This window comes from Pongo pygmaeus, chromosome 16 (assembly GCF_028885625.2).
Source record: "Pongo pygmaeus isolate AG05252 chromosome 16, NHGRI_mPonPyg2-v2.0_pri, whole genome shotgun sequence".
In the NCBI taxonomy this organism is placed as follows: Eukaryota; Metazoa; Chordata; class Mammalia; order Primates; family Hominidae; genus Pongo; species Pongo pygmaeus.
In genome coordinates this window covers 80,854,297-80,872,896 of record NC_072389.2, presented here as the reverse complement: position 1 = coordinate 80,872,896, position 18,600 = coordinate 80,854,297, and the positions used below count along the sequence as shown (strand labels likewise).

General features: G+C 48.1%; 1 protein-coding gene across 7 annotated transcripts in view; it reads right to left on the bottom strand.

Annotated features, from left to right (window-relative positions):
• The window catches only part of LOC129013603 (golgin subfamily A member 6C-like), a 31,112-nt gene extending 14,250 nt beyond the window's left edge, over positions 1-16,862 (bottom strand). For 2 of the 7 annotated variants that reach the window (XR_008494040.1, XR_008494041.1), the window contains exons 1-17: positions 16,615-16,862; positions 14,846-14,965; positions 12,845-12,925; positions 11,950-11,988; positions 11,641-11,691; positions 11,459-11,540; positions 11,256-11,362; positions 10,168-10,254; positions 9,952-10,059; positions 9,670-9,757; positions 8,741-9,288; positions 8,396-8,464; positions 6,988-7,063; positions 6,465-6,556; positions 5,802-5,904; positions 5,615-5,718; positions 5,384-5,525 (exon numbers count right to left, since the gene is read on the bottom strand). Coding sequence is in view for 5 of the 7 variants with exons in the window: in XM_054450018.1 (XP_054305993.1) it covers positions 5,094-5,290; positions 5,384-5,525; positions 5,615-5,718; positions 5,802-5,904; positions 6,465-6,556; positions 6,988-7,063; positions 8,351-8,464; positions 8,741-9,288; positions 9,670-9,757; positions 9,952-10,059; positions 10,168-10,254; positions 11,256-11,362; positions 11,459-11,540; positions 11,641-11,691; positions 11,950-11,988; positions 12,845-12,925; positions 14,846-14,965; positions 16,615-16,698 (2,223 nt within the window). In the remaining 2 variants the exon portion in view is untranslated. Of the gene's footprint in view, positions 1-1,926; positions 5,291-5,383; positions 5,526-5,614; positions 5,719-5,801; positions 5,905-6,464; positions 6,557-6,987; positions 7,064-8,350; positions 8,465-8,740; positions 9,289-9,669; positions 9,758-9,951; positions 10,060-10,167; positions 10,255-11,255; positions 11,363-11,458; positions 11,541-11,640; positions 11,692-11,949; positions 11,989-12,844; positions 12,926-14,845; positions 14,966-16,614 lie in introns of those variants that run through there. The other 5 variants (XM_054450021.2, XM_054450022.2, XM_054450018.1 and 2 more) reach the window with 4 other exon arrangements.
• Between the last annotated feature and the right edge of the window lie 1,738 nt (positions 16,863-18,600).

Here is an 18,600-nt window from a genome sequence, read left to right as displayed (position 1 = left end):
CAAACCCATTTCTGGATGATGGGGAATGTGTCCTCTGCTGGCTGTGTTCTCTGTGGAGCTCAGGGGAGGGAAAAGGCCAAGCCATTTCTAGGGTGCTGTTGGGAGGACTGAAAGGGTCACACCCTTTCCAAGGGACACTTTTCCTGGAAAGCCCCTGGAGCTTAGCTCGCTTTTATCCTGCGAAGCCGGCTCTGGCCACTTGGGGGCAGGGCCATGAACTCAGCCTGGAGGAGCCTGCGGTGCAGCCAGCACTAACAGGCCACCAGCTGCACTACAGGGACAGACAGAACAGGCCACCGGGTGCAGACAGGCGAGGGAGGCAGGGGGATGGAAGGGAAGATGCCTGGGGTGGATGGAAGTCAGTGCCCTTGGGTGCTGGTATCTGTCTTCCCGGCCACCGCTACATCAGGCTTCTGAGCCTGTTGGCTGTCAGGGCCAGACTGTGCCCCATAGGCGCCATGACAGTCAACGTGAAATCCACCAGGTGTCACCAGGCAGCATACAGGTAACAGGCCTGGAAGGTCCCCAACAGCCCAGCTGGACATGCTCAGACACTCTAGGGCTCCTCGTTCAGTGGCACAAACTCCAGGACCCAGTGAGGGAAACGGGAACCCACCAGGCTGAGCAGTATGGCTAAATCCATTTACTCCAAAATGAAAAGCAAAATAAACAGAAGTCACATCACCAGAGAGCCACAACCCCATCCCCGCCTCCTTCTTCTGTCCTATGCTATCAATAAATAAGTTTCCCAGCCACAAATAATGAGTAGAATCTCCTCCTCATATGCCAGCTCCAACCTCCGCTAGGTACGATACAGGGGGCGGCCCTACCCCCTGGAATATACAAAATGTTACACAGATACTATATGTACACTGGGGAAGGGGGTCCACCCCAGCAGCCCGTGCCCTCTCCTGCTCTACAGTTAGCCCCACTGTCCCGCCTCAGCTGCCTCTCTGAATAAAAAGATGGGAGCCCCCTTAGGGAAAAGTTGCTTTGGTGAGACTAGGGAGGCCATCAGGCCTCCTCCAAACAAACCAGCTCTACCAGCCTCTGGCTCTTAAATAACAATCATCATCATCCAGAAATTTAAGGACTCAGCCCTGGTCAAGGGGGCAAAGGGTCTGTTTGTCTCCCCCCATTAGACAGGGGTCTTGTCTTTCTACCCTAATGGTAAAGGAGTGACTGGGAAGGGGTGGTAGGAACATGGTGGGGATGGAGACTCCAGCCCCACTTCTCCAGGCTTATGCTGACAGGGGCCTGCTTTTATTTATTTTTATTTTTATCCCATGACTTATTTTTTAATCCCATAACTTCTTTTTCATAATACTTTTTTAAGCTTTTGTTTTTTTTTTGAGACGGAGTCTCGCTCAGTCGCCCAGGCTGGAGTGCAGTGGCGCGATCTCGGCTCACTGCAAGCTCCGCCTCCTGGGTTCATGCCATTCTCCTGCCTCAGCCTCCCGAGTAGCTGGGACTACAGGCGCCCGCCACCACGCCCGGCTAATTTTTTTTTTTGTATTTTTAGTAGAGACGGGGTTTCACCATGTTAGCCAGGATGGTCTCAATCTGCTGACCTCGTGATCCACCTGCCTCAGCCTCCCAAAGTGCTGGGATTACAGGCGTGAGCCACCGTGCCCAGCCCTTTCTTTAAGCTTTTCATAAAACTTTTACTTTTTTTCCACAACTTTTTTTGCCACAACTTTTCCACAACATTTTTTATCCCGTAACTTTTTCATCCCACAACCTTTTTTATCCCATAACTTTGGTTTGTGTTCTTTAAATAAACACACTTGCATAGTTACATTACAATTTTATAAAAATAAAAACCGATCATCTCATGCCAAGCGTGCCCAGCATTTGCACAGTCTCAATACCTTTAGCACCACAGTTTTCAAGGCACACAAAATTTTAAGGCAAAAACAGCACTTTGCAACAATTTAATAATTTATTACATTACAGTAGCATCACAGTAGCAGTCAATAATGCCACTTTAGGCAACAGTGTTTCAGTATTTCCATTATACACTCTGTTTACAAGAATTCATAAATTGGTAAAAGTCATTCTAAGAAAACTTGGCAAATAAAGCTTTGCATTGGAATTGGCATTTCTTTCTCTACTTTTCTTTCCCCCAGTTTCTTTCTTTTAAACTACAGTCTTCATATTTTAAAATGTTTTAACTTATTTTAAAACTTAAGATAGCAGTTACATTTTTGAATAGTTATATTCTTTTAAAATGACTCTTTAAAGTTTTAGAGAAACTATATTATGGATAGGGCTGATTTACATTTTCACATTTTCTAAATATCAGCTTTGGTTTTAGAACTGACTTGTTTTCATTTCTGGAAAATCTATCAGGTTTAATAAAATACTTTAAAAATGATTATATATTGCAATCTTTAAATAGGTTTTTAATTCTTTACTTCCTACAGAAATTCAAATTTATTCAGTTGAACCAACACTTTAAAATCTATGTTTCTGATTCAACTCTACCCTTCTAATGTTGCTTTCTAAGCAAATTGAAAGCTGCCTTATACTGAATGAGGAAGAGAACAAATACTTGGCTGAATGAGGTATTGCAAAGGAACGCATGAATTTTGAAGAAAGACTTCAGTTATTGTTATATGATTTACATGCTATTTAATTTTTCTTAAATATATGACAGAATACCTACACAAAGAGTGGTATTTCAGTTAATATAGTACATTTATTTTCCAGACTGACATTCAGCTTAAATATGCCAGTATGTGATTTAATCCATAGGTACCTGATGAACACATTATTGTCAGATTGGTTACAGATGCTAAACGCTATCTGAAGATCATTCCTAGTCATTTATATTTATCAGGGTAAAAGTGAAGTGATTTGAACTATAAAAATACCTTTGAAATAATTTATCAATGTATTAGGTAAACCCAGTTGCAGAATTATAAAGAAAAACTGTTAGACCAAATAAGGTGGCTAATTAACAGTGGTATGATTTCTAGCCTGAGGGTCTAAATTGGACTTAAACTGTCTTTAAACTGAACTCAAAGAATGCAAAAGTGGCAAGTTCAGAAAATAAAAGGCAAGAACAAGACTTTAAGTCCATTTTAAACCCTCGGGCTAGAAATCATACTACTGTTAGTTAGCCACATTAGTTGGTCTAACATTTTTTCTTTATAATTCTGAAACTGAGTTTATCTAATACATTGATAAATTCATACAATTTGGAAGAGTCAGTTGAAGTCACAAGGACTTAATATTTGCACTCTTTCAGTGAATGCAGGCACATCTGTTATTCCATCTGTAAAATCATATTATTGCTGTCCTATTAATGTCATATGTATAAAAGTATCATGAAGATGGCAAATGCTAAAAATGGAGATGGTCTAGTAACTAGAAATGTGCACCCCAGGGAGCGCACATACATCTCTCCCTGCATCCTAATAACGTGATGTATTTTGGAACACAGACATTAGAACTTCATGAAATTTTAGCTGTTGATTCTTTCCCAAGCATCTTAAAGTTATGATTTAGGCAATGTATGACTGAAATAATTCATTCATCATGTATAGGCACATTAACATAAATATGGCACAAAATATGCCTCTAACTGAAACCGAGAGGTATAAAAACATATTTCACTCTTTGTGAAGAACTTTGTGAGGAAACAAAACTCTGTGATTGTATAGACACTTTTCCTCATAATACTTGGACATTCACAAACATTAGATTGCACTGCAGCTTGTAAACATTTTTCATTGCATAAACTTTGCCTTTTCATGTGTAGTATAATACTGTCTACTAAAACTCCTTTTTGTTTCAACTAAGTACTCTCTCATATATTGGTTTATAATAATGGTTGTTATTATTTTTAAAGTGTTTTCCATTCAAAGAAAAGAAGTAAATTCCTATGTCAGAGTAAGCAATGTAGCTGAAGAATAGGTATTAGCCAGAGAGGTCTAGATGGTAAAAATCCATCTTCTAGCCTCAAAGAAGCTCCATGAACATAGAGGAAGGCCAAGTGTCACACAGCTTTCCTTCACTCTAATTCATTCTTGACTAGAACCTGTATGCCTGTTCTATGGACGCTTAAACTCTTAAAGGATTTCTTATGATCTTTACTAAATACATTAAGAAGAATGCCAACCAGTGCCCTTTTGTGTACTGGGACATATACTCATGTGATTAAAACAGGTAACATGAACTCTGACTTTAAACTGTATTGTAGATATAAATGCTCTAAGCTAGAAAAGGTTTTCCACATCCACAGTCAATGATGGGAGCCTTTCATTCCTCAGAAATAATCCCTTTTTAGGTCATTGAGAAAGGGTACAACTGCTGCAGCTCATGATGCAATATCTTCATGAGCCCAGAGCACATACAAATCCTAAGGGAACCACCATAGTACAGCACTCATTCTTGGCACCAGAACAAATGAAACACTCTATCCTGCACACACCTGCCAGATAGAGTGCCAGAGCAGGCCACTTTCCTCTTCTGTGAGATTTAAAAAGCTCCCCAAAATGTTATTACTCCCATCCCCAATACACAGAAAATAGGGGAAAGGCTGTTTCCAGTTCTCGGCCTTTAAACAACTCTAAATGTCAGTACTCACAGTGGCATGTTACAAAGTAATAAACAGTGCACACTTGAGGGCAAACCACATATTGAGCTAATGAAGAGCTCACTGTGGTTAGGATTCAATCAAACATAATAGCAGAATATAAGCAAATTTTATCTGAATTCTGTAATGAATGTACATGCTGCAATAACATTAAAAAAGCGTGGCAGCCTGTTCCAAACCAGTAAGAATAGTTTTGTGCAAATAGTGGGTCTTTGTGTGTTTGAATTCCCATCACCTAAGGGCAAACTCGATATGCGTGCTAATGACCTACAATTATCAAATTAAAAACAAAAATGCTAAAGGATGCCAAAGTGAACATCAGGGAAAGACCAACTCTCCCTTAACTTTTTACAAATAAATTTAAACGGTAAATTAGAAACATAAATAAATGTGAGTGGCTCTAACATTCAAATGGAGTAAATGAATGGTGTAGGAGATTAACCCCATAACTTTTTGTTGTTGTTGTTGTTTTAAATTTCTTGACCAGCTCTTAGATGATGATGATGTTTATCTCCCTGTTCTCGGCTGCCCGGTAAAAGAATGGCACGCAGGGTTTGCTGGGCAAGCCTGGGTGCTCCTGGGTGTCCTGCATTATAGGAGGCAGCTGCACGATCTGCTGTGCAGAACCCTCCCTGGCCGCTACTGGTGCAGGCTCCATGCTGTCGTCCAGGCTCACCTCATAAAAATCTTCGGAGAGAGGGAGGCGGGGGTCTGAGCACAGTGCAAGCCTCCCCTGCTCCTGCCTGTCCCCCGCCGCCCCCGCCTGAGGGCTCTACTCACCATCCGCCCCAAGTTCCTGGGGGGCTGGGGCCCCTGGAGCGGGCTCATCAGCAGGGTTCTGGGCAGTGGTGAGGAATTTGCCTTGACCCTCGTGGTTGCCCACAAGGGGCAACACCAGCTCCTGCAGCTCCAGCAGCTTCACCTGAAGGGAGGGGTGCTCAGTTCCCACCCTGGAGCCTGCGCCAGCACCCATGCCCAGCCCCACCCCCGCAGAGATGTTGCATGCCCTACCTTCATCTCCTCCTCCTTCTGGGCCAGGCTGATGACATCCTCCATCTCCTGGTGCCGCGTGATTGGCACTGCCCCCTGGCTTTCATATCCGGTGAAGGACTCTCCTGCGAGAGGACATGGCTCAGACACTAGGGTCCCTCTGATGGCCCTGCAGCTCCCCTTGCCCGTGCCCTGGCCTCCCGCTCACTCATGCCATCTGTCGCTCCAGAGGGCTGGATGAATCCATGCTCCAGTGTTTCCACCTGCTCCTTCCCATCCGCTTTCTCCTTTGGGAGGTCCATAAAGCTGCTCTGGAGCCAAAATAATGGGGTCACATCTCGGGAGCGACCTGTTCTGTCCTGCCCCCACTTTTCTTGGCACATGCCAGGACTCACTTTCAGCTCCTCCATGGCCTCCTTCAGGGCCTGGTAGCTCTCCCAACACACACACTCATCCCCAGTCCTCCCTGGGGCTGGGGCCTCTGCCTCTGGCTCCTTCCAGGCTGAGGCCACCAGTTGAGCCAGGTGCAGGCAGCACAGCCTTCACACCTTCCGCTGCCCACATAGCCATGCCTGCTCCTCCTGGGAACTGGCTCCAGCGGAGTTGAAAAATGCCACTTGAAGGCAAGAGGTGAGTATTCTTGTAGGGGCATAGACAGAACAAATGAGGCAGGGAGGTGGAGCACAGCCCCTTCACTTGGGGCCTCAGAGAGTGCACCTGTTGGCCACAGGTGACAAGGTGTCTGACCACTGGCTCCTGGAAGGGGTGAGGAGCCAGAGAAATCAGAAGGCGGGAAAACCAAGAGCATAAGGGGGTCTGGGAGGGACCACAGAGGAAGGTGGCAAAGCGGGGCGGGGAAAGTCAGGCTCACCGTGGCCTCCCAGCTCTCCAGGTCCTCTGGGATGTTTGGCACGGGCAGAGGTACCTCCTCCTCCTCACTGTCCAGATGTCCTCCTCCATCTCCTGTAGGGAGTTGGCCAGAGGGGTCCTCAGACAACCCAACAAGGGAGGTACTGTGGGCCCACCTCTGTCCCCACCCTGACCGTGTAACCCTGAGCCGGCCTCTCCCCAGAGGTGAATGAGCTGCTGTTCTTTATTTTTCCTTTTAAGAACCAAGATCTTGCTGTGTTGCCCAGGCATAGTCCCACTACTGGTGAGTGCGGGAGTCCTGACCTGCTCCCTTTCTGATCTGGGCCAGTTCATTCATCCTTAGGCAACCTGGTGGCCCCCTGCTCCCAGAAGGTCACATATTGATGCCGAACACAGTGCAGACACCTGGTTGGCATAACTACCAGCTGTTCTAAAGGTCTCTTCCAACCCCTCAATCCTATGCTGCTAACAGTCCCCCATTCTTCCTGGGGTGCTCTCCTCTTCCTCTGAGTGGTCTCCTGTACCTTCTCCAGGGAGAGCCATGAGGCTCAACTGGGTCTCCAGCTGTTGGTTCTGCTGGCTGGCAGCTTCTAGGTGCTCCTAAGGGGATGGAAAACAGAGTGAGAAGGCACAGAGGTTGCCAAGTCATCCCCCTCTGGGCCCCGTCCTCAGCAACTCCCTCTTCCCCTGGGTCTCCTGCAACTTTTGGCCGGCCATCTCAGCCACCACATTGTCCCGAGCTTCCTGCTGCTGCAGCTGGTCCATGAGCTGGGTCTGCAGCAGTAACTGCCTGTGCAGTGCCTCCTTCTCAGAGGTCAGCTGCTGATAGGTGGCCATGTACTGCTGCAGGTGACCCAGGTATTAATCTCGCTGCTGCTGCAGACTCTGAGACTCTTGGCTCTTCAGCTCCACCTGCAGGAAGACCCTGGGCATGAGGGCGTGTGGTGGCTGGCTTCCAGATTCTGGACCCATTAATAGGGTAGCCAGGGCACTGTGGGGCTCTGTCACCTGCCCAGGACCCTGGTCCCTTGCTCCAGGCCTAAGAGGCTTCCTCCCTTGCCTAGAACCCCATGCCTCCTTCCCCAGTCTCAAATCTCATGTTCTTCTTCCCTCAATTTAAACTGTAGGCCACAGACTGGTGGAAAAGCAGAGGGAGCCAACCACCACCTGTTAAGTGTGCTACATGCCTAATGCTTTCCATGTATCCTCTCATTCAATCCTCAGCACCTCTGCAAGGAAAATGCTAACTTCCTTTTGAAGTTAAAGAAACAGAGACTTAGAGATGAACAGTAGTTGAATGGTGACCAGTGGAACCCAGGCCAGAATCCAGTTTGAATCTAAGGAGGCTTTTTTGTTTTGTTTTGAGACAATGTCACTCTGTGGCCCAGGCTGGAGTGCAGTGGTGCAATCTCAGCTCACTGCAACCTCCACCACGTGGGCTCAAGTGATTCTCGTGCCTCAGCCTCCTGAGTAGCTGGGATTAAAGGCATGTGCCACCATGCCTGGCTAGTTTTTTATTGTTGTTGTTGTAATTTTAGTAGAGGTGAGGTTTCGCCATGTTGGCCAGGCTGGTCTCAAACTCCTGACCTCAAGTGATTCTCCTGCCTCAGTCTCCCAAAGTGCTGGGATTACAGGTGCGAGCCACCATGCCCAGATAAGGAGCCTCTTATCACTGTCTCTTCCCCTATGATTGGGCAGCTCCATACATCTAGCTGGGATGATGATGTCCAGATCTGGGAGGAGCCCAGGGCTACCCACCTCTAAAAGTCAGAGGGCAGGAAGCAAGAAACAGTCATAGGGCTGCCTTGGAGGGTGCTGGGGTCACCTGCCCCCCAGCTGGAGCTGCCTTTGGCCTGGCACTTCCCCTCCCCAGAGGCTGGTGCCCACCTCCCAGCCCTTCTTGGATGGGGTGGAGGTTACCATCTCCTTCACCTCGTCTAGCTTCTCCTGCAGCTCATTTACTTGCTGCACCAAGTGCAGTGCACTCTTGTTCTCGTTGTTCTGCACAGAGAGAAGCAATCAGTTTCCATCCACTGCAGCTGGAGACACCAGGACTTGGTGTCTGCCTCCCATGTCACCGGGAAGGGTGGAGGCAGGTTAGAAAAATCATCCCTTCTCCCCCACAGCCATCAGAGCAGGGCCTGATGAGCTGTAGCTCACAGGTGCCTTTAGAGGTACCATTTCATGTGAGGGCTACACTGCCCCATTTTACAGGTGGGGAAACAAAGGCCTGGAGGGATAGGGATGAGGGCAGGCTCCCCAGGTGGGACAACCCACCAGATCCTTGAAGCTGCACTGTGGCTCAGCCAGCTGCTTGTCGAGCTTGTGGTTCTGGGAGAGCGCGAGCCTCTCCTGCTTTCGCAGCCTCTCCTCCTGCTTTTGTAGCCTCTCCTCCTGCTTTTGTAGCCTCTCCTCCTTCTTCCACAGTCTCTCCTCCTGGTCCCACAGCCTTTTTTCCTGCTTTCGCAGCCTCTCCTCCCCCTTTCGCAGCCTCTCCTCCTGCTTGCGTAGCCTCTGCTCCTGCTTTCGCAGCCTCTCACCCTGCTCCCCTAGCATCTTCTGCTGCTCCTGAAGCATCTCGTTTTGTTCACACAGTCTCTTCTGCTCCCGCACCCTCCACTCCTTCTGCTCTCGGAGCATCTCCTCCTGCTCCTGGAGTCTCTGCTTTTGTTCCTTGCTCAAGAGACTCAAGGCCTGATTGTTTTCCACCTGGGATTGGAGCTTTCCCTCCAGACCCTCCACTTCCTGCCTCAGGTGTTTGGCCTCATCTTGTAGCTGTTCCACCACAGAGGTCACTGCTGGGGGCACCAGGGATGGGGGCTCAGCTGAGAAACAAAGCAGATAATAAGGACCTATGGATTCCCCACCTCCCTCCAAAAAAAATCCCTCTTCTTGATGCACAGCTCCTCTCAGGCTTCCCAAACTTGGTCTCACTGTTAATGATTCCTCGCACCCGATGGTAGCCAATTTCCAAGCCACTTTCACATAGAGAGCACTGTGAGTGGCTGACAATGGGCACTCCTCCCTCTTTGCTGATGGGGACCCCGAGGCTCATGGAGATGACAAAACTTGCCATCTCCTGGCACAGACCTCTTTCCCTCTGCCTCAAAGCCCTTCCATCCACCCACCTCCCTGGGGCATTCTAAGCCACCCCCACAGACCTCTGATGCCAGTCCTGCTCCCAGGTCACACCAGCCCCACCTTACCCATCTGGTTTTTGAATTCGGACAAGCTCCTCTCCAGCTCCTGTATCCGATGTATGTCACTCTTTTTCTCTTCCTTCAATGTGCGAGCCTGCCCAAAGCATAGGGGAAAGGGCCCTGGGGAGAGGGGCTGGTGGCTGGACAGGCTACGATCTCCCTCTCTGCCCCCATCTGCACAAAGCACAGACCCAAGACCACCTCTGGCTGTACTATTCCCATTTTACACAGATGCCCAGAAAGATCCAGTGACCTATCTAAGGTGGGGGCTGAGGGGTCAGGTCTCACCTCCACCGACATTTTCCGCATCCTCTCTTGCCACCGGGCCCTCTCTCCTTTTATGTGTTCAGCGTATTCGTCTTTCTGTAGCTGGACTTGTTTTAATGATTCTGTCATCTGCAAGAAATGGGCACAGAAGTTAGGAAGGGCTGTCACTGGTCCTCACCTGCTCCTGACCACCTGGGGTTATCTTCCTTCCACATCCCTCCCTCTGCAAAGCCTCACCTGTGTCACATGTGCGTTCAGCAGCGCCCGCTCCTTTATGGTCTGCTGTAACTGCCGCTGGAGGACCGCTTCACTGCAGCTCGAGGACTGGATGGTGAAGAGTGAGAAGTTTTGATCTGGGGAGCCCAGGCAGTGCCACTTAAAAGGGCTAGGGCTAGGCTCAATATACAATTTGGTTAGTAAAGATCAAGGCATTTCCAAGCCCATGGCCTGGTTATTAAAAGAACTCAGTAAAGTTGGAAGGGACAGGGAAAGAGATCGAATTTACAGCTGGCTAACAGAGGCCCAGAGAGATCAGATAATATTGCTGTTGTTATTACTGTTATTACTACCACTGTTAGACCCGTCATGGAGTGCTTCACCAGGTTCCATGCTACAATCCCATTTCATCCTCACAAACACCATGTGAGACAGTTACTAGGATTACCTCTATTGTGTAGATGAAAAACATCGAGTGTTCCAGGTTAAGTGCTTGCTTAAGATCACTTAGACAGAGATGGGATTTGAACACCCATGTCTATCCTATTCTCTAAGCCCATTTTTCTTGTTGGGGATGGGGGCACAGATAGGAAGGGGGAAATTAATCTTTTGTTCACTTTTTGAAAGGATAATACATTCATATAGTCCAAAACTCAGAAGGTACAGAAGGGAGGTGTCTCCCAGGCAACCTTTACTCTCTCCTGAGTTTTTTATGAATGCTTGCAGATGTGTTTTTGTATATTATCATAGTACACACACACACACACACACCACACCCCTTTCCTCTCTCTACAGAAACAGTAACATACTAAAGATACTCTTCTGTACCTTCACAGAACAACTACCCAATACCCCACCTAGGAAAGGGCAGGGCAGGCACTTGGCCTCTGAGCTCTGCATCCAGTGCTCACTCCCCACAGTGCCCCCCAACTCACCCACAGCAGCTGACTCAGCCCCAGGCTGCCTCTAACAACCATACACAAAAGCAGTGAGAAATGAGCATGCTGCCTTCTGGGCAGGACACTCCATCCTGCAGAAGGGACTTTTAGGCTCACTCCTCCATCTGGGAAGCCAGGCTGCCAGGGGATGGGGCAGCTGGTTGGACTCACCCTGTCCTCTTCCTGCTGCTGTGTAGACACAGCACAGAGAGCCCGCTCCAATTCTTGAATACGCTGTAAGGAGTATTGCAGGCGGCCAGCCAGATCCTTGGACTCTTCTGTAATGAGAGAGGTTGAGATGGGGCCCAAAGGACTCCCCGTAAAGACCTGTCAAAGTGCCAGGTTGAAGGATGATGGGATGCCCAGATTCCCACCTTCGAAGTGTCGGGCAGCACGTTTAGTATGGTAAAGGGTGGTCTTCAAGTCTGCCTTTTCCAATGTGAGGACGTTGATTGTCTGGAATTGAATGTTTGGGAGAAAAGCCAAGCAAATGCTGAAAGACAAGGAAAGACACATTCTCCAGAGGACAGGAGAAAGCTCCCCACCCTCCACTCACCTCTAACTGCTCCTTTTGTGCTTTGTGTATTTCATTGTTTGCTTTCTTTGCCTATAGGAAGAGGAAGACAGAGCTCTTACCACGGGGAGGCAGAGATGGCACAGCAAGGGACAGGCCCCTAGAATGCCACCAATGCCCCAGGACAGGCCCACCCATGGGACCAGGTTATCAGGGACCCTGTGGGGATGGGGCGGAATCTGAGGGGTGAGCCTTCTTCCCCAGGCTGGGAGTGGGTAAGATGAGACTGGCACCTCTACATCTGAGTGCCCCCCAAACCCAGCAGTCATGTGAGCAAAGAAATCATGTTACTTCTTCCAGCTGATGTTCCACTTGTTTCTTCTGCTCTTTCTGTGGGGAGAGTCAAATTCAGGTGACTGAGAGTGGCCCCCTCAACTCTATTCCCCAGACCAGGAAGCGGTAGGCGGGGACCAGGAATGGATTTTAAAGGCAACATTCTCAGACCCAGTGGCAATACAAACTGGCCAACGCTCCTCAGGCTCCCAAGGACAGAGGATTTGGGTCTTTGTTGGTTTTTGCCCACAGCCACAGAACTCAAGGTCTGAATCTGGATTCTCTTGAAAGGACAGTAACATAAACCTCTAGAGAGGGAGTCTCAGGAAGGCCCACCCTTCTGCCAGCTTGTGAGTTAGAAAGGTGCCTTCATTCAACAAACTTTTACTGAGCACATACGGGCCAGCTACAGTTCTTCACAGCAGATATAGGATGAAAAAGGACAGACAGGAGCCCTTGGCCCTCAGGTTTCCATTCTAGGGGCCTTTAAATCTCAGACTCTCAGAGCTAACAGAGACCTTTGATGCTCTACCTCCTCCAGAAACACGAGCTCAAGGAGGACAGCTGGCTTGTCCAGACTCAAAGAAAATTAGGGACTGAGTCAGGGCAGAAATACAGGTTCCCTGACAACCAGTCAGGCTAGCGCTTCCCTGAGAGGTGACAACCCCAGGGCATGTGTGGCAAGGACTGGAGCAGGGGTGTCTGGAGAAGAGAGAGTCGGCAAAGAGGGCAGCGACAGAAGAGCCACGCTGCATGCTCCTTGCTCTGGGGTCCCTCCCGGTGAGGCCTGTGTGCTCCAGCTCCCCATTTGCCATTGGCACCAGGGTCCCCCAGCCCCTTTCTTCAGGGCCCCAAGGGGAAACTAAAGCCCAGGATTGGCAGCATGGAATCAGGGGACCCACTGGACTCTTACCAATGATTCTATGTTTTCATTGAGTTGATTGATAGTCACAGAGCTTGACTCCAGGCCTACTGCTAGTCCTTGGTACTGGCTCTGAGGCACATGCAGAGAGGAGGAGTTGGAAGAGGATTGTGGGGAGAGGTAGACAGAACAATCATTAGGGCTGGGGTGTATGTGGGCTGTCTCAGGTGGCAGAGGGTCACCCAGCCCCCATTGTGAGAGGAGGTTGGAGGGCTGGCCTGCAAAGTCACTGCACCTCGGCCCAGGGCCTCTTACTTCCAGATCCTTCAGGGTAACAGATGATGCAGGAGTAATAAGAATGAGAAATTAAAAAAAAAAAAAGAACTTACATGGGAAATAGTTATGTATATAGAGAAAGTATAAAAACAGCAAGGTGCCGGGCACAGTGGCTCACACATGTAATCCCAGCAGTTCAGGAGGCTGAGGCGAGTGGATCACTTGAGGTCAGGAGTTCAAGACCAGCCTGGCTGACATGGTGAAGCCACATCTCTACTAAAAATACAAAGATTAGCCAGGCATGGTGGCAGGTGCCTGTAATCCCAGCTACTCGGGAGGCTAAGGCAAGAGAATCGCTTGAACCCGGGAGGCAGAGGTTGTAGTGAGCCGAGATCACACCACTCCACTCCAGTCTGGGTGACAGAGTGAGACTCTGTCTCAAAAAAGAAAAAAAAAAAGGCCCAAATCCCACATGCCTGCTCTGTACGTTATTCCCAGATTACTTTTAAACTTTTAGGTGTCACCATTTCCAAGATGATAAAAGATGCGGGGAAGGAAAAAAACCCACCAATCAAGCAGGTGAAGAAGCAGACAGAAACAGGCTGAAGGTTAATGGCAGCAACATAAAACAAGGCAGAGGCCAAGTATCCCCCAAGCCAGAGAAGCCCCAGGGCCATGCACAGCTGGAGACAGCAAGCCAGAGGGGGGTCTTGGCACTGCCTCACCTTCCACTTGTCCAATGGGGGAGCGCTACCCCATTGGAGTGGTTAAGGTTGGACACCAGCACCTTCAGAATGTCCTGAATCTACAGGAGGTGACAAGGGAAAAACAAGGGCAGGGGGCAAAAGACAGAAGTGGCTTAGAGAGAAGTAAGAAAGTCAGGGTAGGAGGAAGATGTGGGTTCAGGAAAAGGAAACGCTGAAGAAGAGCAGAGGAGATTAAAACCATGGCCTGTGCCATTCTTCCAAATGGCCACCTGCTGCCTTGCCAGGGGCAGGAACAAATAGATGGAAAAGTCCCCTGAGTGATGCAGTCACAGAGTGGAGTCAGCTGACCAATGCAGCTCTTAATATGCTCACTGGACCCCTCTCCTCAGGCCCAGGACATGGGTGATGAATCTGGTAGAGCTCCAGACCTCCACCTCCATTAAAAAAAACAGACTCCTGAGTAAGAGTTCACCTGAACTAAGGGGTCTCCAGCTAAAAAAACAAGTTTGAAAGACACTGATCTTATCCAGAATCATCTTACAGAGGAGGAAACTGAGGCCCAGCAGAGGAAGTGATTTTTCTGTGGTCACCCAGCAAGCTGGTGGCAAGTTAGAGCTTCTCTTCCTCCTAGGGCCTGGGGCTCTCCTCACCACACCCTGGACCCCCTTCAGTGACTCCTAAAGGGACAGCCTGATGGCAAGTGGCTGTACTCATTAGCCCAGCTTCCCCTTGAGAGTGGGGATCAGGAAAATCAAACAGCAATGACAATTTCCTGGGTATCCTGGGTGTTTACAGCAGGCCACATACTAGGGGTTAACATGAAAGCAACAATAATAAGGAATCTCATTTAAACTTCACAAATGGAAGTCAAACAATACTACCCCTATCTTACAGATGTGAAAAGAGAGGCCCAAAGAGCTCAAGCAACTTGCCATAAATCAGATCCCTAGCAGATGGAGAAGCAGGATTCAAACCCAGAATTCTTAACCAGTACCCAGCAATCTCAACAGTTACCCTCTACTGCCCCTTGGGCCCCCTGTCCCCAGGAGCCTGGCCAGCCAAGACTCACATCCCCAGGTGGGTGGCAACCACCAGAAGTGGTTGTCTCAGGGCTACTGCCAGTTTTTTTCTTTTTTGTCTTCACTCCTTCTGGAACACCAGAGCTCTTCCTTTGCTGATATTCTTTTAGCTGTGGGAAAGAAGAGTAGTAATACACATGAGAACTACCAGCCCCTACAGCCACACCCTCCTTACAGTTTTTGCAAAATACTCTTATACACCATCTGATTTAATGCAACCAACAACTGTACAAGGTGTTGTCACAATCACTTAGTGATTGAGAGGGATGGATATTATGGCTAAAAAAAAGTGGGGTGGGGGGCAATAATGGAACTTAAACTCAGTCTTCTGACTCCAAGCTCTGGGGTTTTGCCATGAATCAGCAGCTGCCAGGGACCAAAACCAGAGGCAGAGGTAGAAAAGTAAACATTACATAGGCAGGAACTACACGCTATGTGGTTTAGTCATACATCCTCACATGTCTGTTAGTGTGAAGAAGTGCACCAGTATCTCTCACACTTTTATATCAATGTGTCCTCATGGCAGAAGGCAGCTTTTTTGTTAAATCTGGGAATTTATCAGAAAGAGGACAACCCAAGTCTCATTTCAGAAAGAAGTCTGGTATACTCTTAGAAACCTATGTGAGGGTCATCCCTAAGTACATTAATGTTTTTTCTCTCAAGAGAATCAAAGGAAACTGATGCTTCTGAAAGATCTCCCACATTCATCCTGTGGCATTCAATGTACCTCAAGTTGAGATGATATGAGGAAGATTCAAGCTGTCAAGTTCAGTTTCCCAAGATCTATTCCACAGAAGGTGAGCAAATCTCACTTCAGAGACCACTGACTGAAGGGCAGTCTGGTCCCAGAACCATGGAGAATTAGAATATGAGGTAGAGAACTCAGAAAAAAAATGTTCAAGTCTCTCTGGAGAGTAGAATCCTGGGAGAAAACCAAACCAAACCCATTCTGCCATTACCACCCAGAGATACTGCCAACGTTTTGAGCTCACAGGGGAAGTTTAGGCTTTTCACACTGTCGATGTCTATGTGAAGGGAGTAAGGCAGCCTGAAACCTCTTGCTCCTAGTTCCCATAGTCCCCATTTCTCTTCTAGCTGGAAATTTGTGCTGTGACCAGAGGAACCAGAAATGGGGTGAGAATGCTTAGGGGACTGGGTCGTAAGATCAAAGGCCGGTCTTGCAGCAGTAATGACAGTTCCTAGGGGGACTGTGACATCACTACATTCCACTCCTCCTGGGGGTGGGGGGAACGACATCGGTGCAATGGCTGAGTTGCCGATCCACGATGGGGGAGGGGGGCATAGGGCTGGGACCCAGGTCCTTGGAGATGCCAGTCCAGAGAGCCCAGGGAGGTTGGGCTTGGGTCGGCAGGAGGGGAGAGCAGAGTCTGCTCAGGGAACCCCAGGAGTCACCAGCCCAAAGTCACCCAGGGATGACTGGAGATGCTAGGGGGTTAGGGCTGGGGGTCCCAGGTCCTTGGAGAGGTGAGCCCAAAGAACCCAGGGAGGTTGGGCTTGGGGCAACAGGACGTGAGGGCTGAATATGGAGTAGGGAGCCCCAGCAGTCACCCGCCCAAAGTCACTGCAGGGTGATTGGCAAGGGCAGAGGCTGGGCTGCTGGCTGAAGGGGCGGGGCTGACTGACAAGACTTTGGTGGAGGAGCCCAGGGGCGCCGGGGTAGGGGGGCCCAGCCCAGTGTGTCTCAGGAGGGGATCTCCGGCTAGGTTGGGGGGCCATGACCTTTTTCTTGGCTTTTTACCTTTTTCTTGGCTGCTGCCAATTTGTTCTGTCGAGTTTCTTCTAACATCATGGGGTGGGGAGGGAGGTAGGGTTGGGGCCACATCAGCGAACACCTCCAGTCACCTGTCAGGCTGCTGTGTGACTGAGCCAGAGGAGGCGTAACCAGGACCACACTAGAATGCAGAATAGGGGTGTGGCCTTAATGCTCCAATCCCATTGGTCAATGAGAAAGATGAAAGGGAAAGGAGGCGTGGCCAGGCAGCAGTGTGTCCAGAGGAACCTGTGACATCACAAGGAAAGCTACCTATGCGACTGCTGTCCCCGCCCACTTGGGGAGAGGGGCGGGGCCTGCCTACTCCAGGAGAGGAGAGGGACGGTTTTGGCTTTAAAATGTTAAAAATAAACTTTAAAAAATATATGTGTTTATACTTTATATATATGTGTGTCAGTGTGTGTGTGTCTGCATGTTCCTCCAGAGCTGTCCTCATTATCCAGCTTGTATGCATGGTCTATGATTTTGGCCTACATTTTTCATCTTCAGATGGAGTACAAGAATTACCAGTATTACCCCAGTTAAGACACAAATCCTATAAAAATGGAAAATCCATAGCATGTTTGATGATTAATGAATGAAGTGGACTATATTATCCAACATTCCAATCATTCCAATAAGGTAAAATAATCACAATGATTTCTCTGTTTTGGAAAAAACATTTCTCTTATTCTCCTACATTATTAAGAATTTTTAAAAAACAAGAAACATGTCTAATATCTTTAAAAACACAAAGCTTTTGGGCTGGGTGTGGTGGCTCACACCTGTAATCCCAGCACTTTGGGAGGCATAGGTGGGTGGATCACCTTAGGTCAGGACTTCAAGACCAGCCTGGCCAACATGGTGAAGCCCGTCTCTACTCGAAATACAAAAACTAGCCAGGTGTGGTGGTGAGTACCTGTAATCTCAGCTACTCGGGAGGCTGAGGCAGGAGAATCACTTGAACCCAGGAGGCGGAAGTTGCAGTGAGCCAAGGTCACACCACTGCACTCCAGCCTGGGTGACAGACTGAGACTTCATCTCAAAAAAAAAAAAAGTCAAAAATAAATAAAAACACAAAGCTTTCCATTTAATAAGCACTCAAAGCTCTTTACTGGTTTAAAGCAAACACAAGGCCTATTTTTCTAGAATCACCTGGCCTCTCTAGGCCTTGCAAATGAAACTGAATTTCTCACTTGATACTTGGCTATGACTTGCAATCATGAAAACCAAGAATTGTGTTATGTCACTGTGTATTGCTTGTTACCCGAATTCCACACTAGGCTGGGATCAAGGGTTGAATCTTTCATGATTTGCTCCATAACCTGTGAGTTTCTTTTCCTACACCAAACTAAGCTTTGTTCTAGAGTTCTGCAATTTACAGTTAGTAGACAAGAGTGGTTCTCAAAAATGTAGTCTCTGGACTAGCAGCACCAGCAGAACCTGAGAACTTTTTATAAGTGCAAATTCTCAGGCCCCACTCTGGACATGGTGAATCAGAAACTCTGGAGCAGGGCTCAGCAATCTGTGCTGCAGTCATCCCTCCAGGTGTTCAAGGACCTCTGGCATACAGCAGGTAGAAAAATGTGTTTCCTTCTGTAGGTCAAAGCCAGGGATACCATATGTTGTTCTGTCTTGATATGAAACAATGACATGCAATTAAAAGACATAAATCTCCTTCTTACTCCCACCCTCCATCCAACGTGTTCTATTTTCATGAGTTAAATAAGAAAACAAATGGCAATCAGAGATTCAGCCTAAAAGGTATATTTACAAGTGTCAGTTCTCATCCAACCTGATCTCATACAATACCATTTACACCCTCTTACCTCTCAAGTTTTTTAAAAAGTGTCTTCACAATGTAAGTCTTAGGCACACTAGCAGTTCTGTAATAAAACACCAAGTAGATCAGAACGTCCAAACTTACTAGAGAAGAAAAGTGGAATCACTGGCTGTATTTTCAAATTGCATTTA